General features: G+C 46.9%; 1 protein-coding gene and 1 non-coding gene across 2 annotated transcripts in view; one reads left to right on the top strand and one right to left on the bottom strand.

The window, feature by feature from the left end:
* The window catches only part of LOC120381453 (zinc finger protein 271-like), a gene marked incomplete at both ends in the record, with an annotated part of 40,540 nt that extends 26,057 nt beyond the window's left edge, over positions 1–14,483 (bottom strand). The window contains one exon of the mRNA XM_039499656.1: positions 13,567–14,483. Coding sequence (XP_039355590.1) covers positions 13,567–14,483 — 917 coding nt within the window. The remainder of the gene's footprint in view (positions 1–13,566) is intronic.
* Positions 7,103–7,174, top strand: TRNAA-UGC. Its single transcript has one exon. It is a non-coding gene; the product is annotated as a tRNA-Ala (tRNA).
* Positions 14,484–23,357: the final 8,874 nt, after the last annotated feature.

The following is a 23,357-nucleotide window of genomic DNA, read 5'->3' as shown; positions in this document are numbered from 1 at the left end:
TCAGCCCTTATCTCTCATCAGACAATGCACACGGGAGAGCGACCCTACGAATGCTGTGAGTGCGGGAAAAACTTCACCCGAAGCTCAAACCTTACTAGGCATCAGAGGGTCCACACAGGAGAGAGACCTTATGAATGCCGTGAGTGCGGGAAAAGTTTCAGTCACCTCTTCTCTCTTATCTCTCACCAGAGAGTCCACACAGGAGAGAGACCCCATGAATGCAGTGAGTGTGGAAAAAGCTTCTCTCGGAGCTCAAACCTTACTATGCATCAGAGGATCCACACAGGAGAGAAACCCTATGAATGCAGTGAGTGCGGGAAAAGCTTCTCTCGGAGCTCAACCCTTGTCACACATTACACAGTCCACACCGGAGAGAAACCCTATGAATGCAGTGAGAGCGGGAAAAGCTTCACTCATAGCTCAGGCCTTTCTAAACATCAGAGAATCCGTAAAGGAGATAAGCTTCATAAAAACCTTCTCTAGAGCTGTCAGGAGATTTTTTTCTTTAATTCTTTTGACAGTTCCCAGGTAGTGAGTGTTAAGGCTGTTTGCATCTTTTGCACATTGTAGTCCCTCAGCTCCCACACATGAGTTGCCCACTTTTGAAGCTCGCCCGTCTTTGGGATGGATCCTGTGGTCCTTTGTATCAACTCCATTGTCCTGCGAGTCATGGGAGTGGGTGTCTTTTCTACCAGGAATGTCATCACCCCAGGTGGGGGAGATGGGGGGTGTCTTCAACCAGCTACGTTGAGATAAAATCTACCTGGGTCTCATCACTGTGGTTGCCATGGAGTTAGCTCGCTTGAGTTCACTTTCCTGATGTAATAAGACAGCTATTCTTGCAGTAAAGACATGGGCCATGGATAGTCGGTGGAGTTACCGTGCACATTTCCTCCTGTCTGGCTAACCATCACCACATTTCCTTTTCTAAACAAACCTGGAGATTCACATTTGTACTCCTCCTCCCAGTGCAAAGTTACTGTTAGAGACGTCAAGTTCCTCTTTGAGGAGAGATTGTCTCATTCCCAGTTGTTCTCACATTACCCTGGATTGTGCAGAACAGCAGTTATTTTGTTGACTTTTTTTTTCCTCATTTAAAATATATTTAAATATGATGAAGAGCTGGAGCAGTGTCAGGGAAATAAGGGTCATTTTAGGCTCTGTGACCCTGGAAGGAGATGGGGCGACTCAGACATTCCATCCTTCCCCATCACCCCAGAACTGTTACCTTGTGCCTGAGCCATGCACAGTTCACCCCTTCGTATTCCTTCGCTTCCCAACGTGTCTGGTGGGGTCATGTTCTTGGCTGTCCATGCTTGGGAATGGTGCTTGTACGTCTTTGATCCTAAATCAGAGTCAGTCTGGCAGGAGATGAAAGTGTCAGACTTGGAAGGGGATTTCAAATGGATCCCAAGCACCGTTCAAATCCCCTTTTTCCTCAATGGCAAAGCTGCTTCTGGGAAGGTTGGTTGTTTTTTCTCCCGTTATGAAAGTGCTATAACTCCTGTAAATAACACTAATGAGAGAGGTATCAGAGGGGTAGCGGTGTTAGTCTGAATCTGTAAAAGCAGCAAAGAATCCTGTGGCATCTTGTAGACTATCAGACTTTTGGAGCATGAGCTTTCGTGGGTGAATACCCGCTTCGTCGGATGCGTGAGAAAGCGCTGGGAGAAGCAGGTTTCAGTGGATCATGGGAGAATCTCTCATCCTGATTCTGAGTCATCAGATGTAACCTAGTCTGGAATTTCACTTTAAATTAAAATGAAAGTGTCTTCTACCTCTCTGTGATATGGGTTTTCTATCTTTCATGAAGGCTCCTTGGTCATATAACTGCATGTTAGTTTTGTTTGACAGAATGCAGCTCAGATTTTTTGGGAAATTTCCGACAAATTACCATTTTTTTACTTCAGGTTAGTTTTCCCCCCATCCCTGCATGATGATATGGAGAAAATTCAAATGAAGTTGAGTCAACAGGAGAGAATAGTCCAAGCTGTTGGACATATTATCAAAGAAACAGTCATATGTTTAACTCTCCACTCTGAAAAGGTGAACAGCAGCAGACCCCAAATGGGTGCAACTGACCGAAGTAAGTGCACATGGTCGCAGGGTAGTTCAGTTGTTTAAGTCAATATTGTCTCAGACGATCCAGGGATAGAATTCCACAGCAAGTGATTCGGAACTAGGAAAACGCCCAGGTATTTGGTTCCCAAGGTATTTGTGACCCAGTCCCTACAGGAGGTTACTCCCTGAAGAGATCTCCTAGCTAATCCCCAAATTTGGGAAATGCTGTCTGGGATGAGGTGTATCAACCCTGACCTGGCACTGCTAGGGTTAACCGCACCCTGTGGGCTGAAGAGGCCACACCCCCTCACCCTCTCTGGGCATGTGCCGACTGGAGACGGAGTATAAACGGGAGCAGCTCAGCCTGGGCGGACTGGGGAGAACAAATCTATGTTGTTGGCACAGGGTGTCGGGGGAGGGAGGGTAGAGCCCAGGCCTGGGATGGGGGGAAGCCCAGGGCTCGGTCAGCAGGAGCATGTGGTGGGGTACCCCAGGGCTGAGGTGGGGGCAGCCAAAATTTTTTTTGCTTGGGGCAGCAAAAATCCTAGAGCCGACCCTGCCTCCACGCACCGTGAGGTAGGTATGAGCGGATCATTATTATCCCTACTTGAAAGAGGGAGAAGCTAAGGTTGAGAAAGGAGAATTGACTTGTCTTAGGTCATACACCCAGCCAGTGGCAGAGTTGGGAATAGAATCCAAGAGCCCTGATTTTAAAACTAACCATCGGATCTTGAATTTCAGACACTGAATGACCTGAATAAAGTGCTCTCAGATGAGCTCCAGACCAACAGTGACAGTAATTATTTAGCAAGTATTTGAGGAGAACTGCAGTGTTAGAGAGAATCATGAGCTGCTCAGAGACCATTAATGCAGAGAAGCAGCAAAATTCATCAAACACAGAACTGGTTCTGACTTATTTCCTTGGTATTAAAAGAGAACATCAAGGACCTGAGTCTCCTCCCTGTCAGTAATCCCCTGCTCAGCCAATCAGGGTAGAGACTGAGGATGGGAGGCTGAGGGTTCTCACCAGAGAGCCCAAAGGATGGCCCCGCTCACTGGTGGGGATCACTGCCCGAGCACTATTTAAGCCCCACATTTTTGGGTGGACCTCCCACAGTGGGAGCTGCAGAGCACTCCCCATAACACACACACACACACACACACACACACACCCTCCTGGTGTTGGAGGGGAACAGGTAAAAGGACAAAGGAAGCAAGAGAAAAAGAGGAGGGAGGAAGAGGGGAAGCAAAAGAACAAACCCTAATGTCCCCAGTGATTCTAAGGGACAAAATCCCAAGTGCAGAATAAAGTTCTGCCTCCTTAAGCTCGTGTTTTCCATGCCTAGAATTCAACTGTCACCACATGGATCAGACTGAACAGGTTTCAAACCTCCAGGAGGCTCTTACCTTCTAAACGGGGACAGCTGTTTTCTAGTAAAATCACTACAAGGGAAGGAGAAAACTCGAAAGAGGTTCCTCCTGGTGCTCACGTCCGTGAACCCGAATACTCTCTCAGTCCTCAAAGAGAGACCTGGAGAAGGAGACTTGCTGGAGCAAAGCCACAGGGTCTCTGAGGTTTCCCTGGCCCCTCGCCTCTATCCTGTCTCCCTGATGTCAGCATCTCTCTGTGAGGTCACCACCTCTGACAAATAGGCTGAGGTCCTGCCAAAGGCCTTTGTGATGTCACTGCCACACCCCTCCCTTGCTGTGCTAATGTCCTGCCCCTGGCCAGGCACTTTGCAGGTTTGAGCTACTCCCTGTGGATCACCCCACTCAAGGAGCGTTCGTTCTAGGCAGCAAGCCGGCTAGACAGGGAAACATCAGGCGCTGCTCCCAATGCTACACTCAGTTTTTCAGAAATGAGTCGACTTTATGGCCAGAAGAGACCATTAGAGCATCTAATCTGACCCCCTGCATATCACAGGCCTCCTGTAGGACACAAGAGCTACTTTTGAGGCAAACACATTCCAGAAAGGCATCTAGTCTTCATTAAATGACATCAGGAGATGGCGAATCCACCACTTTCCTTGGTAGCTTGTTCTTGTGGTGAATCATCCTCACTGTTGAATTTTTGTGCCTTAGTTGTAATATGAATTTGTCTCTCTTCACCTTCCAGCCATTGGGTCTTCTTATGCCTTTCTTTGCTAGATTAAAGAGCCCTTAAATACCCAATCTTTTCTCTCCATTAAGGCACTTCAATGAAGTCACCTTTCAATCTTCTTTTGATCAGCTAATCAGGTTGAGCTCTTTCAATAGCTCACTAGAAGGTATTTTTTCCAGTCCTCACAACATTAGGTGGCTCTTTGCTGCCCCAGCTCCAATTTCACAACATCTTTTTCAAACGAGGACACCAAAATTGGAGGCAGTATTCCAGTATCAGTCTCACTGATGCTGTCACCTCCTGTGACGTTGACATAATCTGTAACTGTATAGATCACCTCTGCGACCACTGTTCTATATTTGCAGCCAATATTACAGAGAAGTGGTCATGTAAGGGGTCTATGGAGAGGTTCTGATTGGTTGATTATAATGATGCTATCTCTAGATGTGTATCATTTTTTGTAGTTGACATTATGAATATTGGCTCTATGCTGCCTGTATTTCAAACTTGTGCTCTGCTTCAGGGAATGATACCTTTGTTTAATTGATGAAAACATAAACTAGACACTTAGAGGATTGGAACTGATTTCAGCTGATGGACAGGTGTGCTAGGTTTTTATGCATTTGGACAGTGAAATGTTGAGTGCTCACATTCATTTCAAGCATCCTCGTAAGGTGGAGCTCCTGTACATCATGGAGAAGGGACATGCAACTGTGTTTCTTTTTGTTACCAGGGTATCTGGGATTGAACCAAGGACCATTTGATCTGCAATTAAACATGCTACCACTGAGCTATACCCCCATTACAACAGGAATATGGAATCGTGGTCTCCAGGACTTTGAAGGACAGACCCTGCTTCATCGAGCTCCTTTGCCATTCCCAGACCACAGGTGGTTTTAAAAATGGGGTTTGATTAAACTTCTTAAATGTGGTAAACACCACAGCTTGCACACCCACCGATATAGCTTCTCCCCATGACAGAGCTGCCACCTCCTGGGGAAGTGGATTGACTACACCAACGGGAAAACTCTCCCCCCTCAGCATGGAGCAGTGGTTCTCAAGCTGTGGGTCAGGATGCAAAGTGGGTCGTAACCCTGTTTTAATGGGGTCACCAGGGCTGGCATTAGACTTGTTGGGTCCTGAAGCCAAAAGTCTGAACCCCCCCACCCAGGGCTGAATCCCTCAGGCTTTGGTTTTGTCCTCCCCCCACTGAGGCTCAGTCGGTGGCCCTCCCCGAAGTGGAGGGCTTGGTCCTCTTTCCAGGGCTACGTATTAAGTTATTTTGGCAGAAGGAGGTTGCAGTGAAAGGACGTTTGAGAAACCCTGGCATAGAGCCTCTCCATTACTGAGCTGCAGCAGCATAGACTCGCTGTTTGAAACATTGACCTGGCCTTAGCCTCTGAATATGTCTAGGCTTGGCTCCCTATGGCACCGTGGGTGATCAGACCCTGGAAGTACAGCCATGGAGACACCACACACCAGCCTTGCCTAGCTGGCAAGGATCAAACCTTCACAGAAAGACCCCCATGGTTTTCTAGCCCAGCTACCTAAGGCCTCAGCCACTTAACAGAGGGGCCTTTCTACACTCTGGTTCTGTTCTCACTGAAGGGTCATTACAAATTGTTTGCTCAGACCAGCTTCCCCAGCCCACTCGCTGCTGTGCAGCTCTGTACGTGTGGCCATCGCTGAACAGCAAGAATTCCTGCCCATTTCCCTACTGGCTGGAGCATGATTAGAGTGTGTTTGTGGTTAATGATGTTGCTGTAGATTGTTCATTCCCTGCCTTGGCAATTCAGACAGTCCCTTTTCCTGTTGTATCGCCAGCACCTCTGGGAGTCCAATAACAGGGGCAGGTTTTCTCTGGGCACTGAGATTTTTGAGGGCGTTGGTGGCTCCTTTCTTTCCTCACCCTGGAGTAAACTCAGCTTTTTATTCCATCCTTGATAACTCATGGAATAACAACAGCAGCATGAAGAGGAGAATGAATATCTCACTGCCAGGGCCCCGTGCACCTTTGTATGCAACTACTGAGTCAATTGTGAACCTTCCCATCATTGTCCTTTGTTCTTAACCCTGAGGCTATTGCCCCATCATGGGGCCATTTCCCGCCTCTCTTTCATACAGAAGCACAATTTTCTTTGCACAGACACAGGAACAGCAAGATCTTTCTCTGTCCCTTGTGCAAAGCAGGGGGCCAAATTCCATGGAAACAATGGACGGCTCTGGGCACATCCAGCCCTGGCCGTGAGATGTTCCCTCCCCTCTTTCTTTATGCCCCTGTTGTTATTTCATGGATTGTCTGGGATGGGAAAAAAGCTGAGTTCACTCCAGGTGGAGGGGAAAAGAACCCTGAAAATCTCAGGACCCAACCCTGCTACCAGGATCACTGAGGTGCTGGGAATCTGCCTGGGAAAGGGACTGTGTGAATTGTCAAGGTGGGGAACGAATAACAATCTACAACTAGATCCACCTCATTAACCACCGACACAGGCTAATCCTGCTGCCGATAGAAGGGAAACTGGGCCCAATTGCACCGCAGTGAATGTGCTGGGGAAAGCTGGAGTTTACAGGCAGGTGGAAATAGCAGATCCTAGAAACACCTAGAGCTCCGCACACCACTTCTGCCACCAGGGTGAGGTGTTGAGCTGCTCACAGCATCCCCCACTATGACCTTGCAGCAGGGGATTGCCGCACCCCCAACCCAATGCAGGGGAGAGGGCTGAGTGTATCTCTGCACCCTGAGACCAGGGCAACCACTCTCTCTGCCCCACACATAGAATCTGGCCCTGCTGAAAAGTGACCCCTATGAACAAGTCACCTCCAGGAGAGCAGGATTGGTCCTCAGAGAGGGGAACGGGCTTCTCGTGAAGCTTATAGGTCACTGGATGCTCTGGAAACAGGAGGGCTCTGAGTGTAACCCATAGCAAACACAACCTGCTAGGGGATGTAGCTCAGTGGTTAAGCACATGCTTTGCATGTATGAGGCCCTGGGTTCAATCCCCAGCATCTTCATGATCATTTTTTCTCCCTGCTGCTTTGCTCATGCCCAGAGGGGATGTGACCCACCAGTCTCCCTGCATCAGTTTCAGTCCTGCTCAGTGAGGGGCAAGTGACAATTGCATGGAAGGTCTGGGGGGGTTCTGCCCCTAAGTCACCTCGGTACGTTTAAGATTCCCACCCGCTGTGCTGCTTGTGACAATGGTAGATTAGAAGGGCGAATCCTCCAGCACTGGAGGAAAGGTCCCATCTGCACAGACTGAGAGGCAAGGAAACAGAGGGGCAGGGTTGAGAGGTCAGTGATTTACTCCCAGCAGGGGACACTGTCTTTTTGAGTATCAGAGGGCTGGCTGTGTTAGTCTGGATCTGTAAAAGGCGACAGAGTCCTGTGGCGCCTTCTAGACTAACAAACGTATTGGCGCATGAGCTTTCATGGGTGAATCCCCACTTCGTCAGATGAATGGAGTGGGAATTCTGTGCCTGGCTTGCCAACTACAAAAGCAGTTTCTCCTCCCTTGGTGATCACATCTCAACTGCTAGAAGAGGGTCTCATCCTCCCTGATTGAACTAACCTCCTTATCTCTAGACTGGTTCTTGCCTGCATACTTATACCTGCCCCTGCAAATTTCCACTACATTCATCTGACGAAGTGGGATTCACCCACGGAAGCTTGTGCTCCAATACGTCTGTTAGTCTGTAAGGTGCCACAGGACTCTGTCTTTTTGAGGCGAGTGCTGCTGGCTTGGGATGGTGCTGACGATGGATAGAAAAAAGGCTGGAGTCAATGGCAGATGGGACCACAGAAGGGGAAGGGGAATGGCAGCCCCACAGAAGGTCTTCGGTGCTCAGATGCCCCCACTTATTGCACCCCGGCCTGTCCTAGAGAGAGAAAAGACACCGAGGGACCCAGCCCCCCTACAGTGATCCCATGGACAAGAACCTGGTTAGGAGTGGGGTGAAGGTTCCCTCTGGGCAAAGGGGAGCTGAAATCCCTCCGTGTCCTGGAATTTAAGCAATGAAAGCTTCAAACCCTGCATGGGTGTGGGCTGAGGTGCATCAGCAGAAGATTGGGCTGGACAGGGGTGGCAGGTTTGTATAATGTTTGGTGGTGCCCAGAATGGGACCAAGTCCTGCCCCACCTGCCACACACACCTGTGTAAGGCTCTGGGAAGGAGTTTGGGTGTGGGAGAGAGAGGGGTTGGGCTCTGGGAGAGTTTGGGTGCAGGGTCTGGGCTCAGTCAGGGAGTTGTGGTGAAGGAGGCAGTGTGGGGGGCAGGCTCTTGGAGGGAGTTTGGGTGCAGGTGTGGGGTCTGGGCTGGGGCAGGGGTTGCAGGAGAGGCTGAGGGGTGCAGAATTTACCTCGGGCATCTCCCGAAAGCAACCTGCAGCCCCTAAGCTGGAGGGCCAGGGGCGTCTCTGCGCACTGCTGCCCGCAGACTCCACCCCCGCAGCTCCCATTGCCACAGTTGGCAGTTGGGGCGGGGGCAGCATGTGGAGACCCCCCACCCCCACAGTTGTTCTTCTCACAGCTGGCTGATGGGGGGCAGCAGGGGATCTCCCCAATCTGGGGGAATTTCTCTGTGCCCCACTGTTAGTTCTCTATCCTGTCTCCCCCTAACCACGTACACCACTCTCCTCCCCATTATCAGTGTTTGAGAGAGACCCCTCCCTCCCTTTATGGGATACAGACTCTCTGTGACAGAGACTGACTGGGGCTCCTCTCTGCATGGCCCCAGTGGGGAAGGAAAGAGACTGGGGGAGGGGGAGAAGATGGGCAGAAGGAGTCTAATGGGGCAAAGCCAGAATAGAGGAGATTTTCTTCCTGTTAAAATGTACTGGAGTCTCATCGCTGAAAAGCCGCATCTTGAGTTAAGTTTGAACCAGCAGCCTTTCAATTACCAGGCAAAGGTGTGAACCACAGAGACTGATAACTGCCTGCTTCCCAAATGTGTTTAAAAAACATCTTTAGGGGTGCAACTGGTTAGTGCAGAGGGGCCATCTGTTGGGGTTATGAGTTCAAGCTTTCTCTCAAGCCCTTGTTTCTCTTACCTGTGTAGTTTGTTTTGCCAGTTCATATAGAAAGTGCTATACTAGAAAAAGGAGAGTAAGTTCTAAAATGTAGAGGTGGGTGCATACTTTAGAAACATCCCCCCTGTGCTGCCATTAGTTCCAGCAGATTGTTCACTGGAAGGGCAAATTGATTTCTTTGCTGCTGAGAAAGAGGCCAGGACAGGTCTGTGGGCACCAGATCTCTCTGCTTCTTCCAGTTCCTTCCCTGCTCCAGTCACTGCTGTAGGAGGATCCTATATGCACTGAGCCTAAACATTTTCCTGGGCCTTCTTAGCATAGTTGGCAGCATGTCAGTCTCATACTCAGTAGGTCCTGAGCTCACACCTCAGAAAAGACAATGGTTTTCTGCTCCCTGCTTCAGATTTTCTAAAGGAAATCAGACAAAAGAAGCTATAGGAGAGTGGTTCCTAGACACTCTAACACACACAGATTTTTCTAAGGCATTAACTTTTCCTTCTCTGTGGAGTTTGTATTCTCCATAGAGCAAAATAAAACAAAAACATGCAAGTCTAAGACTAATACAGTATGAAACTCAATACAGATAAAATCTCACCCTCAGATCTTCCAATAAGCTTCTTTTGCAGACTAGACTTATTTCTTGTCTGGGCCCAATCTTTTCACCTGGTATAGTCCTTGTTCCAGCTCAGGTGGTAGCTAGGGGATTTCTCATGACTGCAGCCACCTTTCTTCTGTTCCACCCCCTTAAACAGCTTTGGTACAAGGCAGGAATCTTTTGTCTCTCTCCTGGGGAAAAGCCCCAGGTTTAAGATGGATTCCTGTACCAGGTGACATGGTCACATGCCCTGTGAGACCCCAAGCCTTCATTGTTCCTGGCCTGACTCACAGATGGTGCAGGACAGAGCCATCTCCAGTCAATTGTCCTGGTTAATGGGAGCCATCAAGAGTCCAAACCACTATTAATGGCCCACACTTTGCATCATTACAACAGGACCTCAGAGTTATAGTTCATATTTCTAGCTTCAGATACAGGAAAGATCGGTTCATACAAATAGGCTGAACACACACAGTAGATAATAAGCTTTGTAATTATACTGCACAAGAGACCTTTTGCATGAAGCATGTTCCAGTTACATTATATTCACACTCATTAGCATATTTTCATAAAATCATCAACATCACAGCAGGGAAAGGGTTTTACTGCGGCACCTGGGAGCAGTTGAGTTTCATGTTCAGGCTCTGCTATGAGTTCCTCCAGGTTTCCCTTAAGCACACAGGGCCCTTAGCGGGTACTCTCGATACAGGAATGGCCCAGATACAATGAAGTGATGGGAATTGCATTTTCCTTTTTAATTTTTGAATTTCCAATGACATTTCTGTTTGTGATTTCGTTTTGCTTCGTATAACTGTGTTTTCTCAGGGACTTGATATTAACCAGGCTAACTAACAGCTAATAACGGGAGACTTCCAAGCAGGGCGTGGGCGAGCAGAAAAGAACTGTAAGAGATGCTGGTTTTCAACCTTGTGTTAGATAAGAATAGAATGCAGATTGTAGCAGAAATTGCTGAGAGAAGTAAGCTATCAGAAAGGAATATGTACAAACAAAATGCAGTTGTTGCTCCTTACAGTATGTCACAAAAGGTATAAATGCTTGCCTTAATTGTTTATCTAACTGAGACCTACCTCGGGAGGGGAAACTCTGCCTGTCTGTACTCTCCCGAATAACTGCAGTTGCTCGAAATAAACGGCATAATATAATAACATTTAACATCTCTGTGGTGGGAAGAACATCTCAACAGCCCAACACTGTGGCATTTGATTTCAAAAAGGAGAACTATACAAAAATGAGGGGGTTAGTTAAACAGAATTTAAAAGGTACAGTGACTAAAGTGAAATTCCTGTAAGCTGCATGGACACTTTAACGACACCATAATAGAGGCCCAACTTAAATATATACCCCAATTTAAGAAACACAGTAAAAGAACTAAAAAAAAGCCACCGGGGCTTAACAACCATGTAACAGCAGCAGTGAGAGACAAAAAGACTTCCTTTAAAAAGTGGAAGTCAAATCCTAGAAAGGAGCATAAACATTGCCAAATTGTAGGTGACAAATCTGAGGAACTGTCACAGACTGAAGTGTCACTAGAGGAGGTTTTGGAATTAATTGATAAACTCAACATTAACAAGTCACCAGGACCAGATGGCATTCACCCAAGAGTTCTGAAAGAACTCAAATGTGAAGTTGCGGAACTATTAACTATGGTTTGTAACCTGTCCTTTGAATCGGCTTCGGTACCCAATGACTGGAAGTTAGCTAATGTAATGCCAATATTTAAAAAGGGCTCTAGAGGTGATCCCGGCAATCACAGACCAGTAAGTCTAACATCGGTACCGGGCAAATTAGTTGAAACAATAGTAAAGAATAAAATTGTCAGACACATAGAAGAACATAAATTGTTGGGCAAAAGTCAACACGGTTTCCGTAAAGGGAAATCATGTCTTACTAATCTATTAGAGTTCTTTGAGGGGGCCAACAAACATGTGGACAAGGGGGATCCAGTGGACATAGTGTACTTAGATTTCCAGAAAGCCTTTGACAAGGTCCCTCGCCAAAGGCTCTTACATACATTAAGCTGTCATGGGATAAAAGGAAGGTCCTTTCAAGGATTGAGAACTGGTTAAAAGACAGGGAACAAAGGGTAGGAATTAATGGTAAATTCTCAGAATGGAGAGGGGTAACTAGTGGTGTTCCCAAGGGTCAGTCCTAGGACCAATCCTATTCACCTTATTCATAAACGATCTGGAGAAAGGGGTAAAAGTGAGGTGGCAAAGTTTGCAGATGATACTAAACTGCTCAAGATAGTTAAGACCAAAGCAGACTGTGCAGAACTTAATAAAGATCTCACAACACTAAGTGATTGGGCAACAAAATGGCACATGAAATTTAATGTGGATAAATGTAAAGTACTGCATATTGGAAAAATAACTCCAATTATACATAAAATATGATCGACTAATTTAGTTACAACAAATCAGGAAAAGATCTTGGAGTCATCATGGATAGTTCTCTGAAGATGCCCACGCAGTGCAGAGGCGGTCAAAAAGCAAACAGGGTGTTAGGAATCATTAAAAGGGATAGAGAATAAGACTGACTATATTATTACCCTTATATAACTCCATGGTATGCCCACATCTTGAATTCTATGTACAGATGTGGTCTCCTCATCTCAAAAAGATATACTGGCATTAGAAAAGGTTCAGAGAAGGGCAATTAAAATGATTAGGGGTTTGGAACGGGTCCCATATGAGGAGAGATTAAAGAGGCTAGGGCTTTTCAGCTTGGAAAAGAGGAGACTAAGAGGGAATATGATAGAGGTATATAAAATCATGAGTGATGTGGAGAATGTAGATAAGGAAAAGTTATTTACTTACTCCCATAATACAAGAACTAGGGGCCACCAAATGAAATTAATAGGCAGCTGGTTTAAAACAAATAAAAGGAAGTTCTTCTTCACACAGCGCACAGTCAACTTGTGGAACTCCTTGCCTGAAGAGGTTGTGAAGGCTAGGACTATAACAGGGTTTAAAAGAAAACTGGATAAATTCATGGAGGTTAAGTCCATTAATGGCTATTAGCCAGGATGGGTAAGGAATGGTGTCCCTAGCCTCTGTTTGTCAGAGGATGGAGATGGATGGCAGGAGAGAGATCACTTGATCATTGTCTGTTAGGTTCACTCCCTGGGCTGCTTCTGCTCTACAACTATAATTGTCTTTTTACACCAAAATCACTAACTTGAGCACCCAATTCCATGTACAGTCCTAGTGGATGTAAGGCACAGGTAACTTTGCCTCAGGGTAGCTTGTTGGCATCAACCCTCTCTCCCCCACCTGGAGCTGATGAAATTCCTGGCTGGAGGGACACACGCTCTTACAAGTCAAAAGGGAAGGAGCTGATAGAAAAGATCACAGGACTGACCCCAAAGAAGGGTGAGCTGCAAAAGGCAGAAGCAGGCAACTCATCTGGCAGAGCCGAGAGACCACAGTGAAGATGGTGCAAAGATCACTATATTGGAATTAGCAAATCTGATTTTTTAAAAAACAAATCTTTGGGAAGCCCTAATAAAGGCATTTCTTACAGTTCTCTCCGATTTGGATTTTCTGATATCTAATAGGGAATGACATCTGATTGAAGCTTTTCCCAAATGCAGAGCATGTGTGAGTCTCTCTCCACTGTGGATTCTACGATGTCTGACAAAGTCTGAGTGCTCAATGAAACTTTTCCGCACTCAGAGCATGTGTAGGGCGTCTCTCATGTGTGGATTCTCTGATGTGTGACAAGGCTTGAGCGCTGACTGAAGCATTTCCTGCACTCAGAGCATGTGTACGGCGTCTCTCCTGTGTGGATTCTCTGGTGTGTGATAAGGTTTGAGCGCCGACTGAAGCTTTTCCCGCACTCAGCACACGTGTAGGGCTGCTCTCCTGTGTGGATTCTCTGATGTCTGATAAGGGCAGAGCGCCGACTGAAGCTTTTCCCACACTCAGCGCACGTGTAGGGCGTCTCCCCTGTGTGGATTCTCTGATGTGTGATAAGGATTGAGCGCAGACTGAAGCTTTTCGCGCACTCAGCGCACGTGAAGGGCGTCTCCCCTGTGTGGGTTCTCTGATGTCTGATAAGGGCAGAGGGCCAACTGAAGCTTTTCCCGCACTCAGAGCACGTGTAGGGCGTCTCCCCTGTGTGGATTCTCTGATGTGTGATAAGGTTTGAGCGCCGACTGAAGCTTTTCCCGCACTCAGCGCATGTGTAGGGCGTCTCCCCTGTGTGGATTCTCTGATGTGTGATAAGGTTTGAGCGCCAACTGAAGCTTTTCCCGCACTCAGCGCACGTGTAGGGCTGCTCTCCTGTGTGGATTCTCTGATGTGTGATAAGGTGTGAGCGCCGACTGAAGCTTTTCCCGCACTCAGAGCACGTGTAGGGCATCTCCCCTGTGTGGATTCTCTGATGTGCGATAAGGTTTGAGCGCCGGCTGAAGCTTTTCCCGCACTCAGAGCACGTGTAGGGCATCTCCCCTGTGTGGATTCTCTGATGTGTGATGAGGTTTGAGCGCCAACTGAAGCTTTTCCCGCACTCAGAGCACGTGTAGGGCATCTCCCCTGTGTGGATTCTCTGATGTGTGATAAGGTATGAGCGCCGACTGAGGCTTTTCCCGCACTCAGCGCACATGTAGGGCGTCTCTCCTGTGTGGATTCTCTGATGTCTGATAAGGTGTGAGCGCTGACTGAAGCTTTTCCCACACTCATGACATGTGTAGTGTGTCTCTTCCAAGTTGATTCTCTCATGTGTAATAAGGTCTGAGTGGCTACTGAAGTTCTCCTCTGGCCTCTGCTGAGTCTCAGAGGCTTTTACTTTGTCTCGGAGTGCACAACTCCTGGAAACATTCCCTTTGGGTCTTCCTGATAATGTCTCATATGGTTCTCGTTGCTCAGCATCTTCCTGCTGGGGTTTCTGCTCCTCATTCTCACGCACCATTCTATCACCTGATGGGAGACAGAGAGAATCCAGACATAGGTCACTCTCTGTGCCTGAGAGAAAGGAAATCTCAGAGACAGGAATTTAAAAAGGGATGAACAAACCAAAATATGTGCAGGAGAGATCAAACCTATAAGGAGCTGATTTTCCCCAGAGGAGAGAGGAAGGGATCAGTTTTGGTCTGCATTTCACCAGAACATGCAGGGGAAAGTGGGATCAGGTAGGGATCTGCTGCCAGTTGTTAGTCAGGATAGGTGGGAAGCCATGAGTGACATCTGCCTAATTATTCCACATCTGCAGGGAACAATCCTGAACTTGGAGAGCTCACAGGGTCTTTGTAGGGCATCCCAAATGTTTCCTGTATTCACGGACAGTTTTTGACTTGCTTTAACCAAGTCCTCACCTCTGCAGGCAGCTCTTGGGAGCACTTCGTTCTCAGAACCCTGGAGGTCCGGGACCCACGGCTCTTCCCCTTGTTCCAGCTGTGAGACCACATCAGGTTTGCAATTTAGAAACCCTATACCAGGCAAAGAAAACCAGGAAGGTCAGTGGAATTTGTGGGATACTTGTCACAAAGAATAGTCCATGGTTTTAAGCTCAGATCATTTTTAAGCAGTAACATCCCAAGATCAGCTTCCTTGGCTCCCAGTGGCAGAAGAATTATTATTATTATTAATCATATGCTTTACCTGAGTGTCTAAGGACCAACTAACAGTGTGTCTCCGTTGTGCTAGGCAAAGTACAAATGCAGAATAGTAGATGGCCCATGCTCTGAAGAATTTACAGTCTAAATAGACAAGACAGACGCAGCATGGGGGAAGGGGTAGAACCCTCTGTTAGAATGGCGATATTCAGGCCTGCCTGCAAAGCCTATATTTAAAGAACTTAGGTGTATTTTTATCACTTAGCTAGTTACAGGAGTATGAAAACAAAGAATCAAAATCACAGTCTGCCTGTGTCTGGGCCTTCTCTCACTAGGATAGCCTGAGGCCTTGTTCTTAGGCTAAGGCCTTTGGCTAAGCAGCAGGGGCAGCCATAAGCTGGGAAGTGAAGGGTCACATCCTCACATCCCAAACCAGTCACACTGAAATAAGGTGCTACTGGGCTGTTAGGAAGACAATCCTGTCCGGAGCTTAAGATGGTTAAAGAAACCTTAATTTGATAGCACTGTGTCTGGCAAGAAATCACTTATCAATGGTTGTGGTTGTGAAACCCTCATTTCTGTATTGCTTTATCTTTATGGCCACCACTTTTACATTGTTAATCAGTCTGGTTCTCTAATTGTTTCTCTCTCCTGTATAATTAATGTTGCCAGGTGTAAGTTAATTAGGGTACTGGTTTATAATTGGTTAGAGCAGGAGTAGGCAACCTATGGCGGCACACGAGTTGATTTTCAGTGGCACTCACACGGCCCAGGTCCTGGCCACCGGTCCAGAAGGCTCTGCATTTTAAATGTAATTTTAAATGAAGCTTCTTAAACATTTTGAAAACCTTACTGACTTAACATACAATAGTTTAATTATGTATTATAGACTTATAGAAAGAGACTTTCTAAAAACGTTAAAATGTATTATTGGCACATGAAATCTTAAATTAGAGTGAATAAATGAAGACTCAGCACACCACTTCTGAAAGGGGGCCGACGCCTGGGTTAGAGAATTAGTCACAATATGTTAGAATTGGTTAGTTAAATTTCAGCACAATGATTGGTTCAGGTATAGCTGAGAATATTACTCTATAAATGGGGTCAAACAGGAGGGGGGAAGGAAATTGGAATTATAGAATATCAGGGTTGGAAGGGACCTCAGGAGGTCATCTAGTCCCACCCCTGCTCAAAGCAGGACCAACCCCAACTAAATCATCCCAGCCAGGGCTTTGTCAAGCCTGACCTTAAACACCTCTAAGGAAGGAGATTCCACCACCTCCCTAGGGAACCCATCCCAGGGCTTCACCACCTTCCTAGTGAAATAGTGTTTCCTAATATCCAACCTAAACGTCCCCCATTGCCACTTGAAATCATTACTCTTTGTTCTGTCATCTGCTACCACTGAGAACAGTCTAGATCCATCCTCTTTGGAACCCCCCTTCAGGTAGTTGAAAGCAACTATCAAATCCCCTCTCATTCTTCTCTTCTGCAGACTAAACAATCCCAGTTCCCTCAGCCTCTCCTCAGAAGTCATGTGTTCCAGTCCCCTAACCATTTTTGTTGCCCCCCGCTGGATGCTTTCCAATTTTTCCACATCATTCTTATAGTGTTGTGCCCAAAACTGGACACAGTCCTTCAGATGAGGCCCCATGAATGTCGAATGTTGGTTAGGGGGAGAACGGGAACAGGGACACAGGCCAGGCTCTGCGGCATCAGAGCTGGGAAGGGAACAAACTGTATTGGCGTATAGAGATAAGCCCGACTGGTGTGAAGGGCTTTGGAATATATAATCTTATAGGTGTAAAAATTGTACAGACTATACCATCCTGTGACATCATCAACAAAGTGCCCATTTGTGCCTGGGTAGGGGCCCTGCTCTGGGAGGGAGGATGCAGCAAGGACTCAGGATCGGTGGCCGGGGTCGCTGTGCATAGGAGATGGGGAGGTTATGTGAGGAGGGGGGTAATGAGTGGGAGAGGGAGGTCAAGAGTTAAAATAATAATATTTGAGGGAAAACATGTATAATAAAGTGAAACTGAACAGAAATAAAACTGGAGTGGAGGCTCTAAAGCAATAAGGCTTTGGTAGGGATTTGGGGTTAAAGGTCTGGGATCCCCCACAGCTCGAAATCCCCAAACCTCTCCTCCCTCCCACTGACCCACCCACCCCACTTCCTGGGTGCCCCTCCCCCACACTCCCCTCCGCTTCTTCCCATTACTCTCAGCCAGCACCACCTCCCGGCACCTTGAGAACTTCTTGTATTTTCTCCTCGTCTCTCACAGCCTCCTACCTCCCTGCTGCTTCTTAGCTCTAACCCTGCACACACCCGCCCCATGTCCTGGCATATCTACTACCCCCCATCTCCGTCCCTCCCACGGCTCGCTTATCCCTTCACCCATGGGATCCTGAACGGCAACATTACACGCTCTCCTAAAAGAACTCATCTGACTGTCACACAAGCCAGGCATGAGTCACACACCTATTTACTCAATTTAGAATTCTACAGGAAGCATATTTTCCTCTTAAAATGAGGAAAAGGCATGAAAGCTACAGTGATTAATGTAGTTATGAATGTAGCCAATAAGGATACATTCAATACAATTTTAAAATGACTGACAGCACCAAAAAGGCACATGTCCAAAAATGATACTAGTGGGTGGGAGATAAGGCAAAAAAAGGGGCGGGGCAAGGAAACTTGTCAAAACTTGTATGACGAATAAAGGTATAAAGTTATTACTGCTCAGGTTCTTCAGAGACCCCACAGCTTCTAATAACCCAGGGGACAGGACTCCTTACCCAGCGAGGTCACCGTCTCATAGTTCTCCTGCATGACATCCCTGTAGAGGGCTCTCTGAGTGGGGTCCAGCAGAGCCCATTCCTCCTTGGTGAAATACACAGCCACCTCCTCGAAGGTCACCGGCCCCTGAAAGAGCAAGAGTCCAACACTCAGGACCTGCTGCCCCACTCACAACCCCACTATTCACGGAACAGCAGCACCAGGGAAATGGAAGCCCCGGGAGGCCCATGTTAACAGAGTCTCACTCCACCTTGCGTAGAACAGACAGGCGGCATCAGAGGGTAGAAAGAGAGAACCTTTGTCTCTCCCAGCTGACAGACAGACGCAGGGTCTTCACATTTATCACATACCTACTAGCAGAGTTTGATATAGGAGATGGGGCTGTCTCTGGACACTACTAATGGCTCCCTGGTAGGAAACATTCTCCAAATAAAATATAAGGAAGAAAAGGGAAGTCAGTAGTAAAGAATATTAGTTAGAACAGGGGTAGGCAACCTATGGCACGGGTGCTGAAGGCAGCACACAAGCTGATTTTCAGTGCCACTCACAATGCCCGGGTCCTGGCCACCAGTCCGGGGGGCTCTGCATTTTAATTTAATTTTAAATGAAGTTTCTTAAACATTTTAAAAGCCTTATTTACTTTACATACAACAATAGTTTAGTTATATATTATAGATCTTCTAAAAATGTTAAAATGTATTACTGGCCCACTCAAAACCTTAAATTAGAGTGAATAAATGAAGACTTCTGAAAGGTTGCTCAGCCCTGAGTTAGAAGGTCAGAATTGTAGAAAATTGGTAAGGGAAGCTATCAGAAATCAATGACCAATCAATGAAAATAAGAAGGAAGTTTTGAAAAGTATATTAATCCTAACAATGGTAGTGATAAATTACTAGACGGAAATGGCAGAATTATCAAAAATAATGCAGAAGAAGTAAAAGTGTTCAATAAGTGTTCTCTCCTGGATTTGGAGAAAAACAGATGCTGTACTGTACAGAAGCAGGAAGCCTGCTAAACAACCAGTGGGGCCCCTTGACGATGAAAATACAAAAGGAGCGCTTAAAGATGATAAAGTCATTGCGGAGAAACTAAATGGATTCTTTGCTTCAGTCTTCACGGCTGAGGATGTTAGGGAGATTCCCAAACCTGAGCTGGCTTTTGTAGGTGACAAATCTGAGGAACTGTCACAGATTGAAGTGTCACTAGAGGAGGTTTTGGAATTAATTGATAAACTCAACATTAACAAGTCACTGGGACCAGATGGCATTCACCCAAGAGTTCTGAAAGAACTCAAATGTGAAGTTGCGGAACTATTAACTAAGGTTTGTAACCTGTCCTTTAAATCGGCTTCGGTACCCAATGACTGGAAGTTAGCTAATGTAACGCCAATATTTAAAAAGGGCTCTAGGGGTGATCCCGGCAATTACAGACCGGTAAGTCTAACGTCGGTACCGGGCAAATTAGTTGAAACAATAGTAAAGAATAAAATTGTCAGACACATAGAAAAACAAACTCTTGAGCAATAGTCAACATGGTTTCTGTAAAGGGAAATCGTGTCTTACTAATCTATTAGAGTTCTTTGAAGGGGTCAACAAACATGTGGACAAGGGGGATCCGGTGGACACAGTTTACTTAGATTTCCAGAAAGCCTTTGACAAGGTCCCTCACCAAAGGCTCTTACGTCAATTAAGCTGTCATGGGATAAAAGGAAAGGTCCTTTCATGGATTGAGAACTGGTTAAAGGACAGGGAACAAAGGGTAGGAATTAATGGTAAATTCTCAGAACGGAGAGGGTTAACTAGTGGTGTTCCCCAGGGTCAGTCCTGGGACCAATCCTATTCAATTTATTCATAAATGATCTGGAGAAAGGGGTAAACAGTGAGGTGGCAAAGTTTGCAGATGATACTAAACTACTCAAGATAGTTAAGACCAAAGCAGATTGTGAAGAACTTCAAAAAGATCTCACAAAACTAAGTGATTGGGCAACAAAATGGCAAATGAAATTTAATGTGGATAAATGTAAAGTAATGTACATTGGAAAAAATAACCCCAACTATACATACAGTATGATGGGGGCTAATTTAGCTACAACGAGTCAGGAAAAAGATCTTGGAGTCATCGTGGATAGTTCTCTGAAGATGTCCACGCAGTGTGCAGAGGCGGTCAAAAAAGCAAACAGGATGTTAGGAATCATTAAAAAGGGGATAGAGAATAAGACTGAGAATATATTATTGCCCTTATATAAATCCATGGTACGCCCACACCTCGAATACTGTGTACAGATTTGGTCTCCTAACCTAAAAAAACATATCCTAGCACTTGAAAAGGTTAAGAAAACAGCACCTAAAATGATTAGGGGTTTAGAGAGGGTCCCATATGAGGAAAGATTAAAGAGGCTAGGACTCTTCAGTTTGGAAAAGAGAAGACTAAGGGGGGACATGATAGAGGTATATAAAATCATGAGTGATGTTGAGAAAGTGGATAAGGAAAAGTTATTTACTTATTCCCATAATACAAGAACTAGGGGTCACCAAATGAAATTAATAGGCAGCAGGTTTAAAACAAATAAAAGGAACTTCTTCTTCACGCAGCGCACAGTCAACTTGTGGAACTCCTTACCTGAGGAGGTTGTGAAGGCTAGGACTATAAGAATGTTTAAAAGGGAACTGGATAAAGTCATGGTGGCTAAGTCCATAAATGGCTATTAGCTAGTATGGGTAAGAATGGTGTCCCTAGCCTCTGTTCGTCAGAGGCTGGAGATGGATGGCAGGAGAGAGATCACTTGATCATTGCCTGTTAGGTTCACTCCCTCAGGGGCACCTGGCATTGGCCACTGTCAGATACTGGGCTAGATGGACCTTTGGTCTGACCCGGTACGGCCTTTCTTATGTTCTTATGTTCTTTGTGGTGAACGGTGCCGGGAGGCATCCCTATACCGAGAGCAGGAGCGAGAATGGGACCTGCGACCGGCGCGGTGCCAGGCGGTCGACTGGGATCTCCGTGTTCGGTGCCGGGAGCGACTCCGCGAGTGGCGGCGGCCATATTGGTACCAAGAGCTTGATCGGTGCCGGGAGTGACGACTCGGAGATCGAGAGAATGATTGGTGCCGCGAGTCTGACTGGCCCCGCGTGGTTGAGCGGTGCGGGACTGCAGCGGCGATCGATCGGTGTCCAGATCCGGATCGGCGTCGAGGCGGGAGCGGAGCGGTGCGGTGAGTCGGTGCCGGCAGGTGGCCTAAACATGGGCGGCTTGCCCATGGAGCGGGCGCCCGCACCGGCGGCGCCAGGGCGGTGGCACAGCCGGTTCTGTCATAGTGATGAGGTCCCGTGCCGCCTCGAAGGTCTCGAGTCGATGGCAGTGGTATCTCTACGCGGCGGGCCGGGAGGTTACAGGTGCGGGCTCGGCGGCCTCTCAGGGGCGGAGTCGCGGTGCTGGCAGAAGCATCTGCGGCAGAGGAACCGGTGCCGCGGCAGGTTTCGGTGCCGGGCGGTCCAGACGGGGCGCACTCTGGTGCTTCGTGGCCGGCGGTGCCGTGGAGGCAGCGGCCTTTCCCTTCTTTGCCTTCGGCGAGAGAGAGCGTCTTTGGCCCGTTTTCGGTGCCGATGTCGCTTTAGGTGGCACAGCAGAGTGGCCCGGCGCCGTGGCGGCGCTGCGAGAGTCTGTCGGAACAGCGGGCGGTGCCGCGGCCGGAGGGGTTAAGGCTGCCTCCATTAGGAGCTGTTTAAGCCTAATGTCTCTTTCCCTCTTAGTGCGAGGCTTGAAAGCCTTGCAAATCGGGCACTTAGAAGATAAGTGCGACTCTCCTATGAGCTATGAGCTATGAGGATCTCCTGTAGGCATAGGCCTGCGGCAGGCCAAGCACGGCTTGAAACCCGGGGAGCCGGCCATACGCTCCGGTCCCGGGTGCGGGTGGGGCTAACCCCCGAACCCGCTAACTATCTAATACTAAAATGTTTGAAACTATGAAAACAAGAAAACCTAAGCTAATATAAGAACTATGTACAAATTTTAACTGAGAAACTATGAGGAAGCTAGGGAAGCGGAGGTCAGACAAGCTGCTCTCCGCTGTTCCAACGACCGACACGGGCGGTAAGAAGGAACTGAGGGTCGGCTGAGGTATATATGCGGTGCCGTTATGGCGCCACTCCAGGGGGCGCTCAGCCGACCCACTGGTGTTGCTAGGGTAAAGTCTTCCGACGAAAGTGCACGGCGCGCACCTAACTGGAATGGATATGAGCAATCACTCGAAGAAGAACAAAGGTTTAGAGAAAATAGATCCTATCAAACTAACTGGATATCCTTATTAGATGAGATCAAAAGTTTGGTTGCAGCTAATATTATTGATGTAATATATCTAGACTTCTGTAAGGCATATGACTTGATTCAGCACAATATTTTGACTAAAAAACTAGAATGATACAAAATAAACACGGCATACATTAAATAGATTAAAAACTGGGATTGTAAATGGGGAACCATGGTCGAGTGGATTTATTTCTAGCGGGTTCCCACAAGGATTGCTTTTTCCCCGTGTGCTATTTAACATTCTTATCAATGACCTAGAACAGAATATAAAATCATCACGGATAAAGTTTGCAGTTACCACAAAGATTGCGTGTGGTGGTAACTAATGAAGTGGCAGTAGATTCAGGCTCCAGCACTGGGAGTATGGGAAGTTTTCCCAGCCCTGGCTGGAGGGTTATTTCCTGTTCCACAAAGAGGAGAAGCTCCATTCCCAAATCCCTTGAAATTAGGCCCTATCTGACACTACACCCCCATATTCATCATAGTGGTATGGTTATAATATGATTAGGACATAATTATGATGCATTTTGTGCAAGATGTGTCATGTGCTGAATATGATTATCCTATTTGTGTGCATGGATCATGTTTGTATTTGAAGTTATGGATATTGACTCTATATCTGTATTTCAAATGTGCTTACTCTGGGTAACAACCACAACGAGCCTTTCAGGTACAACAATGAAGAAGCCAGACAGAGCTGATGGCTTATCAACAAAGACAATGGACCGCGGAAGAGCTTAGCCTTCCAGTGATTGTTTCAGCCAGCCTATGAGTCATGGCTACTATGACTCAGCAGGACATGCTAGGACATGTGACCAGACCACATGACAACAAACTCCATTTTGGTACCTGTATTTTCCACAAACTGGACTGGGAACTTAGTTTGGAACAAATG

The sequence above is a fragment of the Mauremys reevesii genome, linkage group 14, assembly GCF_016161935.1.
Source record: "Mauremys reevesii isolate NIE-2019 linkage group 14, ASM1616193v1, whole genome shotgun sequence".
Taxonomy (NCBI): Eukaryota; Metazoa; Chordata; order Testudines; family Geoemydidae; genus Mauremys; species Mauremys reevesii.
This window is presented reverse-complemented; position numbering and strand designations above follow the sequence as displayed.